Source organism: Balaenoptera musculus, chromosome 14 (genome assembly GCF_009873245.2).
Source record: "Balaenoptera musculus isolate JJ_BM4_2016_0621 chromosome 14, mBalMus1.pri.v3, whole genome shotgun sequence".
Classification (NCBI taxonomy): Eukaryota; Metazoa; Chordata; class Mammalia; order Artiodactyla; family Balaenopteridae; genus Balaenoptera; species Balaenoptera musculus.
Window position 1 is genome coordinate 85533083 of NC_045798.1, and position 21650 is coordinate 85554732.

The following is a 21650-nucleotide window of genomic DNA, read 5'->3' on the forward strand; positions in this document are numbered from 1 at the left end:
CTTTGCAACGTCACATTTTTGTAGACATTAGGAGATATTCTGAGTCTTCTTTCTAAAAAGGCCAGACCATTTTCACGAATAGAAAGTTAGAGTGAAACTGGTGCCTGAAGGAAGCAAATGGAACGGTAAACCTGGATCATTAAAATATATAAAACCCCACCTAAACGGGCAGCAGAAAAAGAAGTTAGGCCATATGAACAGATAAACCACAACTATAAAGAAAGAAAGTGATGTTGTGCCTGTATTGGTGTGCTGCAAATTCAAACTGATTGGCCATATCCTGTCAAGAAAATGGATTGAACAAATCAATAAATTATGAGTAGAACTGATTAAACTGGCATAATAATTACAGTGCAGTATGTTACAGAAGCTTGCAAATGCTTGGGCTTCACAACAGAACCGTCAGCAAGATCTTGGATCATGTATCTGCTTATTGTTCTTTCTGGACACAGAAATCTTTTGCTAAAACCATATCAAAAAGGTAGATAATTCAGTTCAGGCTAATGAGGAGTTAACTGTCATTTTCATTAAGACATAACTAGATGAATTAGTAAAAAAAATCGTTTTCAACTTTACAGTAATTTAAACCATTAAAACAAAAGGAAATATGTGCTCAGTAAAAACAAACAAAAAATCATTCATGACCGAATTCTCCAGAGATGTTGACAAATCCACCCACTGCCCTTTAGTCACAGAGTTCGTGTGTAGGTCTCTCAGCTGAAAGATGCTGAAAATCTCAAACGACACTTTTAAGGCCCAGGCGGCCACGTTTCTGAAGGGATTTAGAAGAGGGTAAGTTTTTCTAGTTAAGGTCCATAGGAATTCATGCCCAGCTAGAGAACTGAATCTACAGAGTTAAAACCACACTGTTGGGAAAAGGGAGAGCTTGATTTGGGGAAGGACCATGAGCTAGTTTCCTCCAGGACTTACCATTGGCTGGTTTTCCTTGGACTCGAAGCTGCCTCTGATGTAGCTGTGATGAAGAACAAAGACATTTAATTCAAAGTTATCTCTGCATCCATACTCTGACATTTTTTTTTACATCTTTATTGGAGTATAATTGCTTTACAACGTTGTGTTAGTTTTTGCTGTACAACAAAGTGAATCACCTATACGTGTACATATATCCCCATATCCCCTCCCTCTTGAGCCTCCCTCCCACCCTCCCTATCCCATCCCTCTAGGTGGTCACAAAGCACCGAGCTGATCTCCCTGTGCTATGCGGCTGCTTCCCACTAGCTATCTATTTTACATTTGGTAGTGTATATATGTCAGTGCTACTCTCTCACTTCGCAGTACTCCGACATTTTTAAATGCACGCACTAAGAAGTCATGCTGAGTCTATTTTTTCCCAGCTACAATAGCCACCCTTTCTATTTGCAATTTACTTTACACAAATAAAGGTTTCCTAAATTTAGAAAATTTAACTTTGTTGAAATATCCTGGAAAGCGCTAATAAAAATTGTACAGCCATCGTTGGAAATTAATTCAAAGAACATAATGAATAATTAAGAATATCTTTCTCTCAACATTCCAGAAATGCCCCATGGATCCAAGGAAGACCATAGGCTTTGCCCCATCTCAGGAGTAAAAATGGGTCAAAATAAATGTTATTTGTATTTAAGTTATTTATTTGGGAGGAGGGAATCTAGATAAAATATAAACAAGGTAAACTATTTGAAGGTACTCTTTAAACAATGTTACTAAGACAGGCTGGTTAAAGAAAAATCTCACATACCGCCCAAAATAAGCCAAAAAATGATTCAGCAAGTTTGACGCCAAGACTGTAAGTGACTTTACATAATTTAATGAACTTTAAATACAGTGAAATGGTAAAGCATTTTTACTCAAATATCTATTTCAACAATTTGAGCTACTGAGTGAGGGGAAAAAAAATGTCCACAATGACCTTGCTTAGGTGTTAATCTTGAGTTTCCTATTAAATTAATGGGTGACTGTTATTTATTTGCATTTGTAATACAAATCCAACTCTAGAAAGGTGTTGGCATCTTCATGTTTTCTTTAGAAAGTAAAGAAAAAGCTTATATGTTAGTCAAATGACTGATTCTCCCCGATCTGAATATTGTAGTCTATTCTCATCGCTCCTTTTCCCTTTCTCAAAGTCTGCCTCTGTGAAGAGAGTGAGGGAATCAATGACTCTATTCTTTTAAAATAATAATAGTAACAGACAAGCCACAACAACAAGAATTTCCTTCACTGAGCACCTTGGCTGTCCCTGGAGGGAACTGGGGAGAAGAAAGAGATGCATGATGAGGTTTTCCTTTGGGCGTCATATAAAGAGGTTATTTTAAAAGACTTATTCAACTAACATCTTAGTTTTTTAAAAAATCATGTGTTTATTGTTTAAAAAATAAAATATAGATAGACAAAGAGAGTAATAGCAGGGAAGAAAGAGGAAGTCACCCAGCATCCACCCACCCAGAGAAAACCATTTCTATACATGAAAATAAAAATACTGCCCATTCTTTTTAATTTCTATATTTCTATTTAACAGTATATTGTGAACATCTTGCCAGGTCAGAAAATTTATTTCTATCCCTGCATTTTAATGAGCACATTGTACAACTTGGCAGGGATTTCTTCAACTATCCATCTATTGTTAAACCCTTAGAGCATTCCCATTTGCAGGCTATCACAAAAAGACGGTGATGCTTTCTTCGTAGCTGCTTTATTGTATGAACATCTTCAATTATTTCCTTGGGATAGTTTCCTAAAAGTAGAATTGCTGAGTCAAGGGGTAGAGTCTCTTAATAAATACGGACAAATGGCTTTCAGAAAGTTTATGCAAATTTATATGCCTACCAGGAGCATAAGAGAGCCCTACATCCCCATATCCTTATCAATATAGTTAGTATTCTTATTAATCTTCCCCATTTTGTAGGTAAAATGTATCTCTTACATTTCATTTTCACTTCCCAAAGGTAAGCTGGAACAACTGCATGTATTTATTAGCCATTGAGTTTAAAAGAATCTGGTAGCATACATGTGGGTGACTGTCCTCTAATTGTAGGTGAGCATACTGAGGGTCTATTTCCCACCAAAGAATAAGAGAATACAGAGCCTACAATTTTATTAGGTGACAAAATGATGTTAAAATATATTTCATTTTGGCAACAAAAACATAGACACCCCCCACATGTGTTTAGCAGTTTAAAGAACAGATGAGCAGATGAACAAAATACAATTATTCTCCCTATCAAACGGATTTATAAACTGAAAGCCAGTGAAATATTGATCAATGAATGGAAGCCCATCTAGGAGAGCAGCTGAAAGATTGTGTCATTCCAGCCTCGTCATACTTCCAGGTGCATCTGCTGGACGTTTGGAGAAGATTCATGATTCTCTCGGCACATTTTTTCAGGATTCTTAACCAATTCTTAACCAAGTAAGGAAGACTAGCAGATTAAGAGCAAAAAATATCACATCTGCTGTGCTATGGAAAGTGGGATAAGGGTGCAGCTTGCAGGACTCAATACTTGACATGCCCAAGCCACAAGGGAGTAAACCGGAGAGCAGGAGACCAGCTGAGGAAGGGCTCACACCATCAGCTCCTAAGTAAAGAGCGTCAAGGGCAGCCCAGCCCCTCAAGGTAAGGCAAGGGCAGGGGCTCTACCCAGTTGCTATGAAATCAGATGACTAGAAAAAAATAAAACAGACTAAATAAATTGTCTCAAAAATAAAAAAGGAGCCACAATTGCTCCTTTAAAGTTTGTTTAATTAGTAACAACTTTGTTCTATAGAATTTTTATACATCTAGAAAATATTCAACTGGGGGAAAATAAACATTCTTTCTTAAGCACCTCCTAGCAAATGTTTGACATGCTTGTATTAAGTGAAATTATAAGAACGAGAAAGTGAAAATAAGATGACAAATGAAAATAAACACATGTCTTGGAATGAACTTCTGGTGAACAGTCCCACAGGAATCCAGGAGGGCTTTTGATCACTCCCTGGGTTTCCCCAGGATACACAGAAGGAAGGTTTCTCATATCAAGAAGCTTTAAAAATGTTAAGCTTGAGTGGAGCTAAATTGATTATTTGATGGCCTGGAAATCTATGGACTTTTTAAAAGAATGGATGGTAGCTTTCAATTTTATAACGCTGTAATTAAAAAATACTTTCACAGGCATGAATTGTCAGGGGGCATTGGATCATCACTTCTGAGCTGGAGAAACTGAGTCACTGTGTTGCTATGTGATTCAGCAGAGCCATGGTTTTATGACAGAGTTAGGATTCAGATTCACACATTTTGATTCCCTCAATCCAATTTTACTTTCATTACATCTTAGCCAATTCACATTCAAGTTGAAATAAATTGTGTAATAAATTTCAACTTTTTTCCTTACCCTTTCCTTCTACCCTCAACCAACCATTTACAAAGTCTATCAATCAGGGTGTTTGTTGAACACCCCAATTTTCTGACTGCTTAAAAGGCAAGAGTTTGCTTTTATCTAACCCTGATTATTTGGAGGCAAAGAAATGAAATTTGACCTTCAGAAGTTTTCTAAGATGACAAGCATAAAAGCTCCAAACTGCTACCCTTTTTCCTTTTTATTCTTTTTTTTTTTTTTTTTTTGGCATCCTTCTCAGAGGTAGAGGGATAGAGGTGAAATTAATGTGACTGCTGGCTATATCAAGTGGCTAATGGAAGAAATCAAATTCAAAGTAAGATTTACCTTATTGATGAATTCCAAAGATAAGAGCATAGTCTTTTATGATTAATATTTGCTGGGTGCAATGTGTCATTTTATAAATAATATAAATTGCACTTGATTGGACTGAAGATGAAATCCATATCATCTGGCATTCCACTAAAACATAAGGACAGCCAGATTTGAAGGAGAGATTTTGTTTCTGTTTTAATAGAAAAAGAATTCAATTTCCACTTTTATAGACATCTCCTGGGACTTTCATAAGAATGTAGTAGTTACTATGAATGAATCTGAGGCAAACTATTTTTAACTAATTAAGGCAATTTGATGGATGATGAATAAGGGGAAATTCTGGGAGGGTCTTAAGCATGTTGGGTAATATTATGAGTTCAATTTTAGGATACTGGGATGGAGATGCTTCTAAGACATTCGTGGGAAATACTATATATGTATCAAAAATACTGACCCAGCATTCAGAATAAAAATCTCAGCAGGAGAATAAAGTAGGAAATACTCTGTATTTCAGTAATCGAGGCTGTAGGTGTATATGAGATTGCCTAAGAAGAGGGTGAAATAAAAAGAAAAGGTAGCCTAAAACCGAATCTGGAAAAACACCAATGTTTAAAGAATGGACGGAGACAAACCACCTGGTTATGGGGGAGAGGGAGGGAGAGCGTGGTAGGAAGAGAGTCACAAAAGCCAAGAGAGAAAGGAGTGTTCACCTGTGTTGAAGATGATGGAAAAGCCGAGTCTGCAATGAGTGTGCGTCGCCCGCTGGCTTCGTGGAAGTTGGCATTATTGGGTCCCCTAAAAACGTCAGGATCAGCTGAGCAGTGGGGCAGAAGCAGAAGAGATGAGTGACATTGAAGAATGAGTGACATTGAAGAGTGAGTGACAAAGAAAATTAGCTGGTGTATACAGCTGTTTCTTTCAAAAAGTTTAGCTATGATTAGCCAGAAATGACATGGTCGAATGACATCCAGGAAGAGTTATTTTTGTTTCATTTTGTTTTTAAAATAGAGACTAAGCAGCATTTCAATACTGATGGGAGGATCAAGAAGAGAGAGAAACTGAAAACAGGGAAGGAAGATAATCAACAAGGTAAGTTTATTTAAAAAGCATAAAGGAAATCGTTCCCTCCACCATCTACCAGTAGAAGAGGGAAAAGACAGGTGTGAAATATTTTTATTTGTTTATAGATACAGGAAAGTTAATGCAGTTCCTATCTGATAACTTCTGTTTTCAGGGCTAACTAACAAGAAGGGTCATCAGCTGAGAGTCAAGGTAAAGTAGGGAGGCTTGCATGTTGGAATAACTGGAATAGAGTTTATAAAAGTTGAAATGACTGTTTCAGAGAGAGGGAGAGAGCAGGCCAACCAGGGGAAGATCCAAGAAAAGCCAAGCAATTTTGAGAGAATCCGTTGAGTTTAGTGACTGGGAATCATAGCACTGTCAATTTGCCAGGCAGTGTAAATCTAAACCCAATGTTTATATAAATAAATGTCAGTGCTCAAGTTGCAAGAAAACTCAGGAACAAAAGAAAACAGTAGTTCCTAACACCACAGGGGACCCATTTCAAATGATAGCATGAAAGAAGAACTCTCATTAAATAGACAGATAGGAGGGGGCGGGGTCAAGACGGCGGACTAGGAGGACACGGAATTCGCGTCTCCAAACAACCAGGGCGGCTGGGGGAGGGAAGGAGTTCCTACACCCAGTGGGACCCACCCACGGTTAGGGGTTCAGCGGGGATGGGGGAGACCCTGGGAGAGACGTGGGGGGGGGCGTGGAGGAACGGAAGGGAACAGGGCCAGTGCTTTCCCTGCCCACTCAGGCACCGGGGAGGCTTGTTGGGCTCCCGGCCTAATCCCCTGCCCTCGGAACCTCCCTCCTGCCGGGCAGAGCCCAAGCCCCACCCCTACCCCCCAACCAGGGCCCCACCTCTGCACTCGGAGACCCCCTCCGAGACCCCCTCCAATGTGCTGGGCCTAAACCCCACCCACACACCCTCACTCAGGGCCCTACCTCCAAACTCCGGAACTCCACACTCCAGAGGCCCTCCTTTCCACGTGCTGCCTCTCCCCTTCCACGCAGGTCCTAAGCAGAGGCCCCGCCCCACGCTTGAACGTGGCCCGCCTGGGCCCCGCCCCCAGGGCCTTTTCCAGCTGCAGCTGCATGGGTCCTGAGCCTAGGCCCCGCCCCACACTCAAACGTCACCCCCCACCCTAAACCCTGCCCCTGCCTAAGTTCCACCCCCGCCTAAACTCCGCCCCCATAGCCAAGGCTTTTTTTTTTTTCTCTCCTTTTTTCCTCTTTTAGTTTGGGGCTCTGTTTCACCTTGTTGATGCATTTATATTTTTATTTTTTCTAATAAATCTTTTATTTTTCTAATTTTATTTTATTTATTTATTTATTTTTTTAATGTGATGATCCATTTATTTATTTATTTATTTATTATTTTTTTTCAACAGGGAAGGGAGACAAATGCAAAGAGGGGGGTGAGACAAATGCAAAGAGACACACAAATAACTTTCCATATCAAACTTTCAAATAAATCCCTCCATCAGGCAAAGGCTGTTTGCTCCATGCCAGGCACTTGGTTGTGTGCTTTATATACTTCATCTCTTTTAATCACCCTTGTTTTATAGACACGAAAAAAGAGGTTCCAAGGAGTGAAGTGCACAAACAGGACTTGGAACCCATCTTGCCGAGCACACCCAGACCGATATTCTTGACCATGAACTACACTGCCTCTCAGCATGTTTCCGGGACGCACCCTCTGATGCTGTTCAGGACCTTCCTGCATGGCCACAGGCTGCTTTCAGCTGCTGACCACTCTGAGTGATGGCTCCTGAGACTAGATGTGAAATTTGAAGAAGTGAATGAAGCTGAACCCTCCTGCCTTCTTTAGCTCAGGCCACTGTGAGTTCTAGGAGTCACTGAGGACTCCAGGGCAGCAGAGGAAGCCAGGTTGCAATCAGAAAGCATTTCTAATTAAGCATCTTTGGTACACTGCCTAAAGAGGTCTTCAAGAGAAAGGACCGAAGCCTCCAAGTTTCTAGTAATTTGTTGTGATTTATTTTTTCATTCTCAGTAAATATTCTCTATCATGCCTAATTTTGTACTTGTCATTGTATAGCTTTTTTGTTGTTGTTTTTTTTTTCACACACACACACTGTATTTTATTTTTACAAGAGATAAATAGACTGACACCAAGCATTGTACATGGATGACCACAACAAAAGCAACAGTGATTGCAATTACCAAACATGAAACACACTCATACTATGTTATAATATTGACATTCAGTCCAGTAATCCTCCACTGTAACAGCTCCTTTACTTTGCAGTGAAAATTGATTTGTATATTCTTTGCCTCTGAGTCCTTGTGGGATTTTTTTTTTTTTTAATTCAGACAGAAAGTCACAAAAATTATATTCATCCTCATCAGTTCACTCAGTCCCATGTAATTAATTTTTTTTTATCTTGATCTTTTGTTAGCACTTTTTTGAGTTCCTCAGTTTTTCATTAGAGTTCTGAAAATGCTTATTCATTCAGTTCAGCAGTACAGTCAGTTACCAGAAACCTGTACTTGTCAGAGTCTTTTCCATGAATTTCTTGAAGATGAAACCCTTTTATAGAAACATATTTGCAAAAGCATCAGAGTACACCCAGAACTGTCTGTATTTATTTATTTATTTATTTATTTATTTATTTATTTATGGCTGTGTTGGGTCTTCGTTTCTGTGCGAGGGCTTTCTCTAGTTATGGCAAGTGGGGGCCACTCTTCATCGCGGTGCGCCGGCCTCTCACTATTGCGGCCTCTCTTGTTGTGGAGCAAAGGCTCCAGACGCGCAGGCTCAGTAATTGTGGCTCACAGGCCTAGCTGCTCCGTGGCATGTGGGATCTTCCCAGACCAGGGCTCGAACCCGTGTCCCCTGCATTAGCAGGCAGACTCTCAACCACTGCGCCACCAGGGAAGCCCCTCTAATTTTATTTTATTCTGTGTACTTTGTTATTGTTTGGCTCCCTTTGGCTTGTTCCCCTTTTTTTCTTTTCTTTTTTCTGTTGTGATTTTACTTTACCTTGTTGCAGTTGTTACAATTATATTTTTATTTTTCCTAATATATTTTTTATCTTTCTAATTTTATTTTGTTTTTCAGTCTTTGTTATCATACTGCTCCTTTTTTTTTTTTTTTTTTGGCCACACCACACAGCTTGTGGGATCTTGGTTCCCAGGCCAGAGGTCGGGCCCGAGCTCCTATGGTGGGAGCTCCAAGTCCAAACCACTGGACTAACAGAGAACCTCAGACCCCAGAGAATATTAATCAGAGTGAGGCCTCCTGGAGTTCCTCATCTCAGCACAGAGACCTGGCTCTATCCAACTGCCTGCAAACTCCAGCGCTGGACACCTCAGACCAAACAACCAGTTAGACAGGAATACAGCCCCAGCCATCAAAAAAAAAAAAGGAAATGACAAAAAAATATGTTACAGATGAAGGAGCAAGGTAAAAACCCTCAAGACCAAATACATGAAGATGAAATAGGCAAACTACCTGAAAAAGAATTCAGAGTAATGATAGTAAACATGATCAAAAATCTTGGAAACAGAATGGAGAAAATACAAGAAACATTCAACAAAGATCTAGAAGAACTAAAGAGCAAACAAACAGTGATGAACAACACAATAGCTGAAATTAAAAATACTCTAGAAGGAATCAATAGCAGAATAACTGAGACAGAAGAACGTTTAGGTGAGCTGGAAGATAAAATGCCAGGGAGCAGAATAAAGAAAAAAGAATGAAAAGAATTGAGGACAGTCTCAGAGACCTCTGGAACAATATTAAATGCACCAACATTCTAATTATAGGGGTCCCAGAAGAAGAAGATAAAAAGAAAGGGTCTGAGAAAATATTTGAAGAGATTATAGTCGAAAACTTCCCAAACATGGGAAAGAAAGTAGTCAATCAAGTCCAAGAAGCACAGAGAGTCCCATACAGGATAAACCCAAAGAGAAACACGCCAAGACACATATTAATCAAACTATCAAAAATTAAATACAAAGAAAAAATATTAAAAGCAGCAAGGGAAAAGCAACAAATAACATGCAAGGAAATCCCCATAAGGTTAACAGCTGATCTTTCAGCAGAAACTCTGCAAGCCAGAAGGGAGTGGCAGGACATATTTAAAGTGATAAAAGGGAAAAACCTACAACAAAGATTACTCTACCCAGCAAGGATCTCATTCAGATTCAATGGAGAAATCAAAAGATTTACAGACAAGCAAAAGGTACGAGAATTCAGCACCACCAAACCAGCTCTACAACAAGTGCTAAAGGAACTTCTCTAAGTGGGAAACAAAAGAGAAGAAAAAGACCCACAAAAACAAACCCAAATCAATTAAGAAAATGGCAATAGGAACATACATATCGATAATCACCTTGAATGTGAATGGATTAAATGCTCCAACCAAAAGACACAGACTGGCTGAATAGATACAAAAACAAGACCCTTATATATGCTGTCTACAAGAGACCCACTTCAGACCTAGGGACACTTACAGACTGAAAGTGAGGGGATGGAAAAAGATATTCCATGCAAATGGAAATCACAAGAAAGGTGGAGTAGCAATACTCATATCAGATAAAATAGACTTTAAAATAAAGACTGTTACAAGAGATAGGGAAGGACACTACATAATGATCAAGGGATTGATCCAAGAAGAAAACATAACAATTATAAATATTTATGCACCCTCCATAAGAACACCTCAATACATAAGGCAAATACCTAAGGCTAACAGCCATAAAAGGGGAAATCAACAGTAACACAATCATAGTGGGGGACTTTAACACCCCACTTACACCAATAGACAGATCATCCAGACAGAAAATAAATAAGGAAACACAAGCTTTAAATGACACAATAGACCAGATAGACTTAATTGATATTTTTAGGACATTCCACCCGAAAGCAGAAGAATACACTTTCTTCTCAAGTGCACATGGAACGTTCTCCAGAATAGATCACATTTTGGGTCACAAATCTAACCTTGGAAAATATAAGAAAACTGAAATCATATCAAGCATTTTTTCTGACCACAATGCTATGAGATTAGAAATCAATTACAGGAAAAAAACAGTAAAAAACACAAACACATGGAGGCTAAACAGTGCACTGCTAAATAACCAAGAGATCACTGAAGAAATCAAAGAGGAAATCAAAAAATACCTAGAAACAAATGACAATGAAAACACGATGATCCAAAACCTATGGGACGTAGCAAAAGCAGTTCTAAGAGGGAAGATCATAGAAATTCAGGCTCACCTCAAGAAGCAAGAAAAATCTCAAATAAACAACCTAACCTTAAAACTAAAGCAACTAGAAAAAGAGGAACAAAGAAAACCCAAAATTAGTGGAAGGAAAGAAATCATAAAGATCAGAGCAGAGATAAATGAAATAGAAACAAAGAAAACAATAGCAAAGATCAATAAAACTAAAAGCTGGTTCTTTGAGAATATAAGCAAAATTGATAAACCTTTATCCAGACTCATCAAGAGAAAAAGGGAGAGGATGCAAATCAATAAAATTAGAAATGAAAACGGAGAGATTACAACTGACACCGCAGAAATACAAAAGATCATAGGAGACTACTACAAGCAACTATATGCCAATAAAATGGACAACCTGAAAGAAATGGGCACATTCTTGGAAAAGTACAACCTTCCAAGATTGAACCAGGAAGAGTTAGGAAATATAAATAGACCAATCACAGGTAATGAAATTGAAACTGTAATTAAAAATCTTCCAACAAACAAAAGTCTGGAACCAGATGGCTTCACAGGCAAATTCTATCAAACATTTAGAGAAGAGTTAACACCCAACCTTCTCAAATTCTTCCAAAAAATGGCAGAGGGAGGAACACTCCCAAACTCGTTCTATGAGGCCACCATCACCCTGATACCAAAAGCAGACAAAGATGTCACAAAAAAAGAAAATTATAGACCGGTATCACTGATGAACATAGACACAAAAATCCTCAACACAATACTAGCAAACAGAATCCAACAACACATTAAAAGGATCATACACCATGATCAATTGGGATTTATCCCAGGGATGCAAGTATTCTTCAGTATATGCAAATCAATCAATGTGATACACCATATTAACAAATTGAAGGATAAAAACCATATGATCATCTCAATAGATGCAGAAAAAGCTTTTGACAAAATTCAACACCGATTTATGATAAAACCTCTCCAGAAAGTGGGCATAGAGGGAACCTACCTTAACATAATAAAAGCCATGTACAACAAACCCACAGCAAACATCATTCTTAATGGTGAAAAATTGAAAGCATTTCCTCTAAGATGAGGAATAAGACAAGGATGTCCACTCTCACCACTATTATTCAACATAGTATTGGAAGTCATAGCCACAGCAATCAGAGAGAAAAGGAAATAAAAGGAATACAAATTGGAAAAGAAGAAGTAAAACTGTCACTGTTTGCTGATAACATGATACTATATGTAGAAAATCCTAAAGATACCACTAGAATACTACTAGAACTAATCAATGCATTTGGTAAGGTTGCAGGATACAAAATTAATGCACAGAAATCTCTTGAATTCCTATACACTAACAACAAAAGATCAGAAAGAGAAATTAAGGAAACAATCCCATTTACCATCACGACAAAAAGAATAAAATACTTAGGAATAAACCAAACTAAGGAGGCAAAAGACCTGTACTCAGAAAACTATAAAACACTGATGAAAGAAATCAAAAATAACATAAACAGATGGAGAGATATACCATGCTCCTGGATTGGAAGAATCAATATTGTGAACATGACTGTAGTACCCAAAGCAATCTACAGGTTCAGTGCAATCCCTACCAAACTACCAATGGCATTTTTCACAGAACTAGAACAAAAAATTTCACAATTTGTATGGAAACACAAAAGACCCCGAATAGCCAAAGCAATCTTGAGAAAGAAAAACGGATCTGGAGGAATCAGGCTCCTGGCTTCAGACTATACTACAAAGCTACAGTAATCAAGACAGTATGGTTCTGGCACAAAAACAGAAATATAGATCAATGGAACAGGATAGAAAGCCCAGAGATAAACCCATGCACATATGGTCAGCTTATCTTTGATAAAAGAGGCGAGAATATGCAATGGATAAAAGACAGCCTCTTCAATAAGTGGTGCTGGGAAAACTGCACAGCTACATGTAAAAGAATGAAATTAGAACACTCCCTAACACCATACACAAAAGTAAACTCAAAATAGATTAAAGACCTAAATGGAAGGCCAGACACTATAAAACTCTTTAGAGGAAAACATAGGCAGAACAGTCTATGACATAAATAACAGCAAGATCCTTTGTGACCCACCTCCTAGAGTAAGGGAAATAAAAATAAACAAATGGGACCTAATGAAAGTTCAAAGCTTTTGCACAGCAAAGGAAACCATAAACAAGACGAAAAGACAACCCTCAGAATGGAGAAAATATTTGCAAACGAAGCAACTGACAAGGGATTAATCTCCAAATATACAAGCAACACATGCAGCTCAATATCACAAAAAACAAACAACCCAATCCAAAAATGGGCAGAAGACCTAGATAGACATTTCTCCAAAGAAGACCTACAGACGGCCAACAAGTGCATGAAAAGATGCTCAACATCACTAATCATTAGAGAAATGCAAATCAAAATCACAATGAGGTATCACCTCACACCAGTCAGAATGGCTATCATCAAAAAATCTACAAACAATAAATGCTGGAGAAGGTGTGGAGAAAAGGGAACCCTCCTGCACTGCTGGTGGGGATGTAAATTGATACAGCCACTATGGAGAACAGTATGGAGGTTTCTTATAAAACTAAAAATAGAACTACCATGTGACCCAGCAATCCCACTACTGGGCATATACCCTAAGGAAACCATAATTCAAAAAGAGTCATGTACCACAATGTTCACTGCAGTTCTATTTACAATAGCCAGGACATGGAAGCAACCTAAGTGTCCATCAACAGATGAATGGATAAAGAAGGTGTGGCACATATATACAATGGAATATTACTCAGCCATAAAAAGGAACGAAATTGAGTTATTTGTAGTGAGGTGGATGGACCTAAAGTCTGTCATACAGAGTGAAGTAAGTCAGAAAGAGAAAAACGAATACCGTATGCTAATGCAGCCATATGGAATTTTAAAAAGTGTTACTGATGAACCTAGTGGCATGGCAGGAATTAAGACACAGACATAGAGAACAGACTCGAGGGCATGGGGGCGGGGAAGGGGAAGCTGGGATGAAGTGAGAGTGGCATGGACATATATACACTACCAAATGTAAAACAGATGGCTAGTGGGAAGCAGCTGCATAGCACAGGGAGATCAGCTCGGTGCTTTGTGACCACCTAGAGGGATGGGATAGGGAGGGTGGGAGGGAGACACAAGAGGGAGGGGATATGGGGATATATGTATACGTATAGCTGATTCACTTTGTTGTACAGCAGAAACTAACACAACATTGTAAAGCATTTATACTCCAATAAAGATTTGAAAAAAAAATATAGACAGATAGGAATAGAAGGGAAAATTCCTCTATCCAAATGAAAGTGAGGCCACACAGTTTCCCTTCACTTCACATTAACCTGGATTCCTTCTCCACCACCTGATTTCACCAAGTTGTGACCTTTAAGAGCTCTGGCTGGGCAGGGGTGGGTGGCTATCTGCACAATTCTCCTGTCCAACAAAATACACTCTCCACCTACTCTGCCTCTCCCCCAGAACATAATTTCAGATGTCATATCATTTTATCCTTAAATTTTACATTTGCATCTCCAAAAGACAAGGACTCAAAAATAACTGAAATATTATTATCTTCTTAAAATTAATATTAACTAACTCCATACTATCCTTAAAATGTCCATGCAGTATTCAAATTTTCCCCACTGCAAAAAAAAAAAAAATTTATACAGTTTAAGATCCAAATAACCTTCATTGTTTGATATGCCTACTTTCAATCCATAGTATCTCCCTTCTCATTTGTGCTGTTTTAGTCTGTTTGGTTTTGCTTTTGTTCACAAATTATTTGTTGAAGAATCCAGACTGTTTGCTCTATAGAATTTCCCCCAGCCAAATTCTCTAGAATGTTTATCACTGTGGTTTTATTTAACATATTCTTCTTTGTATTTCCGGTAAATTGGTAGATTAGGATAGACAATTGGTCAGACTGGTTTGACTTTTTTGGCAATAATACTCCATAGACAGCGTAGTGTACACTCATCTGGGTCACAAAATGTGTGGTTGTTTTTCTTTTCATGAGATTTTTAGCCATTGATGATGGCTACAAATTACATAGATTCATTACTTCATTAAGTGTTGCAAAAAAAGCCATGTTCTACATCTGTCATTTCTTCTTCCTTTATTATGTGGAATAATTCCATGAAGAGAAAGCCTTGCTCAGCAACCAACTGTCTGCTTGCCTTGAGGTACACTTCATATAGAAAAAAAAACATTTAATGTCCTTCGATCCACTGCAATAACCATCTTTATTGATGGTCAAGTCCAATTGACACAAGACTGGTAGCCTTTCATAACTACCTCGCTTTCTGATACAATAAGCTGTCCAGCCTCATTTGTACATTGGACCTAGAATTAGCTGTTTCTCTCAGAACTTCTCACTTTAAATGGGAAAGGACAGAGGCTACAATCTGGGTGTTAGGAGTTACTAAACCTTTGAGCACTGTTTCAGCTTAACTGATTCTTTTCTAAACATTTTAACCACATTTGATTTTTTTCCTTCGTTTTGCCCTCGATGGTGACAGTACGATAGCTCTTCCCAAAGTACACAGACATTTTCTTCCCATGGAGAACTAGTGATGCAGACAGACTGACCCCACTGAGAAGGTTCGGGGAAAATATTCGTGGCACAGAGCAGTGACATAGCTTCTTAGGATAAACTTCTCCAGCTGTGCTCTGAAGTAGGTTGTCCTTTTCAGTCATCCTCTGCTTTGGGGGTGAAGTTTAAGAGTTACACCACGGTGTCTAGTTACTGTTCTTTGACTCATGCCTCTCATCCACCTCTTTATGAAACTGTAGTGTCCTCTACAAACCCGCAGGAGCCCTGAGCCCAGTCACTTAATGAAATGATAGAGTCAGCTGGATCAAGAATTGTAAAACGACTTAAAAGGGTTTGATGTACTGTGCCTTAGGCTACATTGGTCAATAGCATTTAAACCATTCTGACTTGAGTGAGACTCTGGCTCTGCCAGGAAAATTAGTCTTTTATGATCCTGAAGATGAGAAATGCTTTCTCTCTCTAAGGTTTGCACATATACAGAAGACGATGTGTATGTTTAAAGTAATAATAAGCATTTTTTTGCTGGAGAAGGTGTGGAGAAAAGGGAACCCTATTGCACTGTTGGTGGGAATGTAAATTGATAGAGCCACTATGGAGAACAGTATGGAGGTTCCTTAAAAACCTAAAAATAGAACTACCATACGACCCAGCAATCCCACTACTGGACATATAGCCTGAGAAAACCATAATTCAAAAAGAGTCATGTACCACAATGTTCATTGCAGCTCTATTTACAATAGCCAGGACATGGAAGCAACCTAAGTGTCCATCAACAGAGGAATGGATATAGAAGATGTGGCACATATATACAATGGAATATTACTCAGCCATAAAAAGAAACGAAATTGAGTTATTTGTAGTGAGGTGGATGGACCTAGAGTCTGTCATACAGAGTGAAGTAAGTCAGAAAGAGAAAAACAAATACCGTATGCTAACACATACATATGGAATCTAAAAAAAAAAGGTTCTGAAGAACCTAGGGGCAGGACAGGAATAAAGACGCAGACGTAGAGAATGGACTTGAGGACACGGGGAGGGGGAAGGGTAAGCTGGGACGAAGTGAGAGAGTGGCATGGACATATATACACTACCAAATGTAAAATAGATAGCTAGTGGGAGGCAGCCGCATAGCACAGGGAGATCAGCTCGGTGCTTTGTGACCACCTAGAGGGGTGGGTTAGGGAGGATGGGAGGGAGACACAAGAGGGAGGGGATATGGGGATATATGTGTCCGTATAGCTGATTCATTTTGTTATACAGCAGAAACTAACACAACATTGTAAAGCAACTATACTCCAATAAAGATGTTAAAAAATAAAAATTAAAAAAATAAAGTAAAAAAAGCATTTTTTAACGGAGCAACAGTGACGATATACCCTTTTTGGACAAATAGAAACAAGGCTTCCTTATCTGAGTTATTTCCTGGAGGTTCTCTCATGCTTCTGATGAATATTTGGTATGTTTTCTGACAATGGGTTAGTACAGAAGTTCGTTTGAGAGATAAAAGTGTGATTGAGTCATAAGTTGCTTAATTATTTTAATATAAAGTTAAAAGTTGAAATTAGAAGACAGCCTACATTGTCGACCCTGACCAAGAACTTATTTCTCAACCATTAAAACCCACCTAGATCTTATGTCTCTAATGCAACTTTTTCTGGTCACTTATGACATATAAATTCCCAGTCCACTGGGAATTGCTGCTTGGTCTTTACTCATCTTCTCTGTTACTTTGACACTTTTAAACCTTCACCCTTCCTGAAACGCCTTTACAATTAGTAACACCACAGTTTTCTGAGTTTCCCTGTCTATCATCTACATAATAATCTCCTTCGTTGAGTATGTTCTCCATGTCTGCCCCTCAAGTGTCACTGTTCACTTAGGTCTCCATCTTGGTCTCTCTTTTTCTTTATCTTAAAGATAATGAATCATTTTTGACCCACACCTGCTCTTCTTCCTTATTCCCTGTATCACTGAATGACGCCAAAAGTACCAGGCTGTTCATGCAGAAAGTGATGGTCACCTGGATCTCTTCCTCTCCCTAAAAATCTCTTTAACACATCTTCTCATATTGATTCCCATGGCCATTGACTAAAACCATGCCTTCATCACCTGTGGCTGGCTTGCTTCATCAGCTTCCTTCTTAGTTTCTCAGCCTCTTGGCCTGCCAGCCTCCAATCCAACGTTGCCCCATACACTAACAATGAGTGTGTGTGGCTCTTTAAGTTCTAATTAAATAAAATTAAAAATTCAGCTCCTCGGTTGCCCTGGCCACACGTGACAAGTGGCTACTGCATTAGACAGCACTTATTTAAGACATTTCCATCATCACAAAAGTTTCTGTTAGACGGTGCTGTTTCAATTATCCACCCAATGTATGCTCCATGGATCACTAAACTAAATCCTTCCCCTCATTAGCTAACACCTCAAAGCAATCTCAGTCTCCAGGAAGCTTTCTCTAACTCTCCAAGGGTATACGAGGTGCTCCATCTCTGAGCATTCGTGACATTCTGGGCTTCTCTTGATTATAAAGAGCAATAATCATGTGCTTGTCTATTTCTTCCACAAGGATGTAACCCTGAGGACAGGAATTAAGTCTGTATCTCAAGATAGTGATTTGTGCATTTAATTATCCATGTATTAATTCCACAAATATTTACTGAGCATTGCTAGGGACTGTACAACACTAAGTATTGAACAATTTAAAACTTTTTAAATGTAGGTATACTCTAGGTGTTCAGTAAGTGTTTGTTGACTGAGTAAGTAATTTTGACTCTGATCCTAGAGAATCAATAACATGTAAATCAACTGACACATTTTTTGACATAACATATTTGGCAGTACCGTCATAAATAGACCATTAGGTTATACAAAGTATAAGTTACCAGGTAGAGATTTCTTTGCTTTCATTCTATGAAAGAACAGATTTTAGGGGGCATGGTCATCCAATTGACTATTATCTTCAGAGGAGCAGAGTCTCTTTCTTTTGCTCAAAATTTTATCCTGCACCTAGCCAAAAATGTAGCAAGTCCTCAATAAATATTTGTTGGATAAATGTTAAGTGAACACAGGTATCAATTAGCTTCTTTTTTTATATATGTAAATGATTTTCTTTTTTTATGGACTTCTATTTATTTATTTATTTATTTATTTATTTATTTATGGCTGCATTGGGTCTTCGTTGCTGTGCGTGGGCTTTCTCTAGTTGCAGTGAGTGGGGGGTACTCTTCGTTGCGGTGCACAGGCTCTAGGCACATGGGCTTCAGTAGTTGTGGCATGCGGTCTTCAGTAGTTGTGGCACATGGGCTTCAGTAGTTGTGGCACATGGGCTCAGTAGTTGTGGCTCGTGGGCTCTAGAGCACAGGCTCAGTAGTTGTGGCACACGGGCTTAGCTGCTCCGCGGCATATGGGATCTTCCCGGACCAGGGCTCGAACCCATGTCCCCTGCATTGGCAGGTGGATTCTTAACCACTGCACCACCAGGGGAGTCCCTCAATTAGCTTCTTGAGTTCTTTAATCATAAACCAAAAATATTCTTAAAAATGTCCTCTCCTAACATGATTCAAATATCTTAAAATCTCTGTTTTTGGAATTAAAATCATTTTCAAGTATTTAAAAGATATAAGGAACATTTGGAAAAAGTTAAAAGAGAAGTCGTATAATAACAAAGTCAAAGTAAAATGCACCTTTGTTAAATATTGTAGAATCACTCTGCTGGAAGAAGTGCCAACTACATTATCCATTTCATTAAATTGGATAGTTTTCACCGTAAGATTCCTCTTTTGTTATGCGTCCCTAGAGAGAACTATAATAGTATAGATATTGTAATAGTGCAGTGAAGATCTTGAAGCAGCCGGAATTGTACAATGCCTGCTCCTAGAATAATTTGAGGAACATACATATAGTGTCATCAATTGAAAAGTTTTCAGGGGATGAAAATACGATAGTAGATTATGGATCAAGGGTCTCATACCGTGGCTCTCAGTAGTAATTCTCATAAAACAGTTGAAAGCATATGCTTGAAATGGAAAAGTGTCACTGGCCACCAACAGCAATGTAAAACTGAATATATTGTTTGAATGTCGGAGCTACTTGTTGGAGACATTCAAAGCTCCATTTTTGCTGTGGAACTTAGAAACTTCAAATTCTTATGTAATTAATTGAAAATAATCTAAAAATAAATGTTCTTCCATTTAATAGACTAAGCAAATCATTATATTACATACCATATTGCATGTTATTCATTAACCACGAGCAAAAACAGAAGCTGTCAACGAGGGCTCATATGACAAGTTCAAATGGTTAGTGGAATGTGATAGACTCTTCTTTTGTTGTTTATGCAACTTTATTGAAGAAAAATAAATCAATTACTAGCAGAGCTATTACCTGATCACTCATCCATTGACAACTTGCATCATTTATTCAGTGCTACATTAAACAGTGTATTGGAAGATAGAGTAACTAATAGCTCCAAGCCTCCTAACAATTTAAATGAAAATTACAAAATGTCTGAGACCCTATTTTGGAATACAAAGGGTGTTTGACTTCCAATTTCCATTCTCTGTAGAACAAGAACAGGTCATTCCTTTATTGACATGCATAAAATACATCACATTTGCTGTTCTGCTGATGCTATAAATTCAATACCAATTCTCCAGCCACATCAGTTATGAGCATAAAGTATATCATGTAACCTCAAAGCTCTAACAGTGGAAGGCTTAAACAAGAATGGATGCTGCTAGAATAATGCTGCTTCCTTGGATGTGACAACTCAGCATCCATCTCCCTCCCCCTCTGCTGATTCTTCAGCATGTTAGAGCAGTGAGGAATGGTTTTAGTCTCATAACCAAGTTAGAGTGAAGACATGGCCACATAATACACATGGTCCATTTTTTTTTTTAATTCTGAATCTTGGGCAACTGTTCTCTTGTAACTACTTTACAGTTTCTAAAAGCAGTTATTTCCAAAGCTGGAAGAACTGAAGTCTTCTCAGATGAGCATGTGAATGAATGGAGGGAGGTAAAAAAAAATTAAATTAAAAAAGATGAGGTCTGATAGGGGAGCAGCCGGATAAGAAAATCAAAAAAGGAACCGTAATTTAAAGTTTATTCCAGCTATAATGCAGGTTATTCTGACTTTAAGGTAGCATCACATGGCATACTTCTGAGTCCGTTCCCGAGATATTCTGTTGTACTTATCTCTGTCTGTTTTATAGATCCGTGCAATCTCTGGCACTAGGGGGTCATCTGGGTTTGGATCACACAGCAGTGAACAAATGGATAAAAGAACTTGAGAAACAGTTAAAGCAGGAGACCACTGTGATCTTAGAACATCGAAACAAATGCAGCCATTACTGTTAATATTTGGATGATAAATTCTTGTTGTAAATGCAACCTTAGGTGGTTTGAAGGGGTAATCTGTAGGAAAATGAATTGTCAAAAAGAATACACCGCCTTGATATGGGCTGTCATTAGGTCCCATAATCGTGGCTTGCCAATGAAACATATCATCCCCAACTGGACCTGCAGAACATTGTGCTGGAGGGTCACGGGCCAAATCACTAAGTTCCTTATTCATCCGTTTCAGCGCCATAGTCTGTGCTTTTCGTCTGGCTCCTCACTATCTCGGTGTGTGTTCAAAGTTCCGGCCAAAACTCTTGATTATCCCGGCGGCTGGGAAGGATTGTCTCTTGGTCTCACACAGGCTCTGCCAGACGCAGGCGCAGAGGGGCCGGGCCTCCCTCAAGCTGCGGCCTCGGCCTCCTCCCCGCGCGGCAGCTTGTGATATAGACTCTTTAAATTATTGAAACTGGTCTACAATATATGTACGGTCTCAACTTTTCTTATTTTTCTATATTAGTTTCAAATGATTTAACTCTTATTTCTTTCTGTCATTTGTCCATTATTTGGAACAAATCCTATTTCCTCGGCAACTTTCGCAATGTTTTGAAATCCCTAAACTAGGCGAGTCAACGAGAATATGACAAATGTATCCCTATTTGGCCTTTATCCAAACCTCTCTACTTCGTTCCATTTAAGTTCGGCAAGCTGTGTTAGCAAATAATGAACTCAGAGAAAACTTCACAGACCATATGGCTACGATC

At 38.7% G+C, this 21650-nt stretch overlaps 1 protein-coding gene across 1 annotated transcript; it reads right to left on the bottom strand.

The window, feature by feature from the left end:
• Positions 1–20573: 20573 nt before the first annotated feature.
• Positions 20574–21280, bottom strand: LOC118879899 (ubiquitin-conjugating enzyme E2 D3-like). The gene has a single exon (XM_036823082.1). It carries the CDS (start codon positions 21137–21139, stop codon positions 20696–20698), a length of 444 nt encoding a protein of 147 aa, XP_036678977.1. The 5' UTR covers positions 21140–21280; the 3' UTR covers positions 20574–20695.
• Positions 21281–21650: the final 370 nt, after the last annotated feature.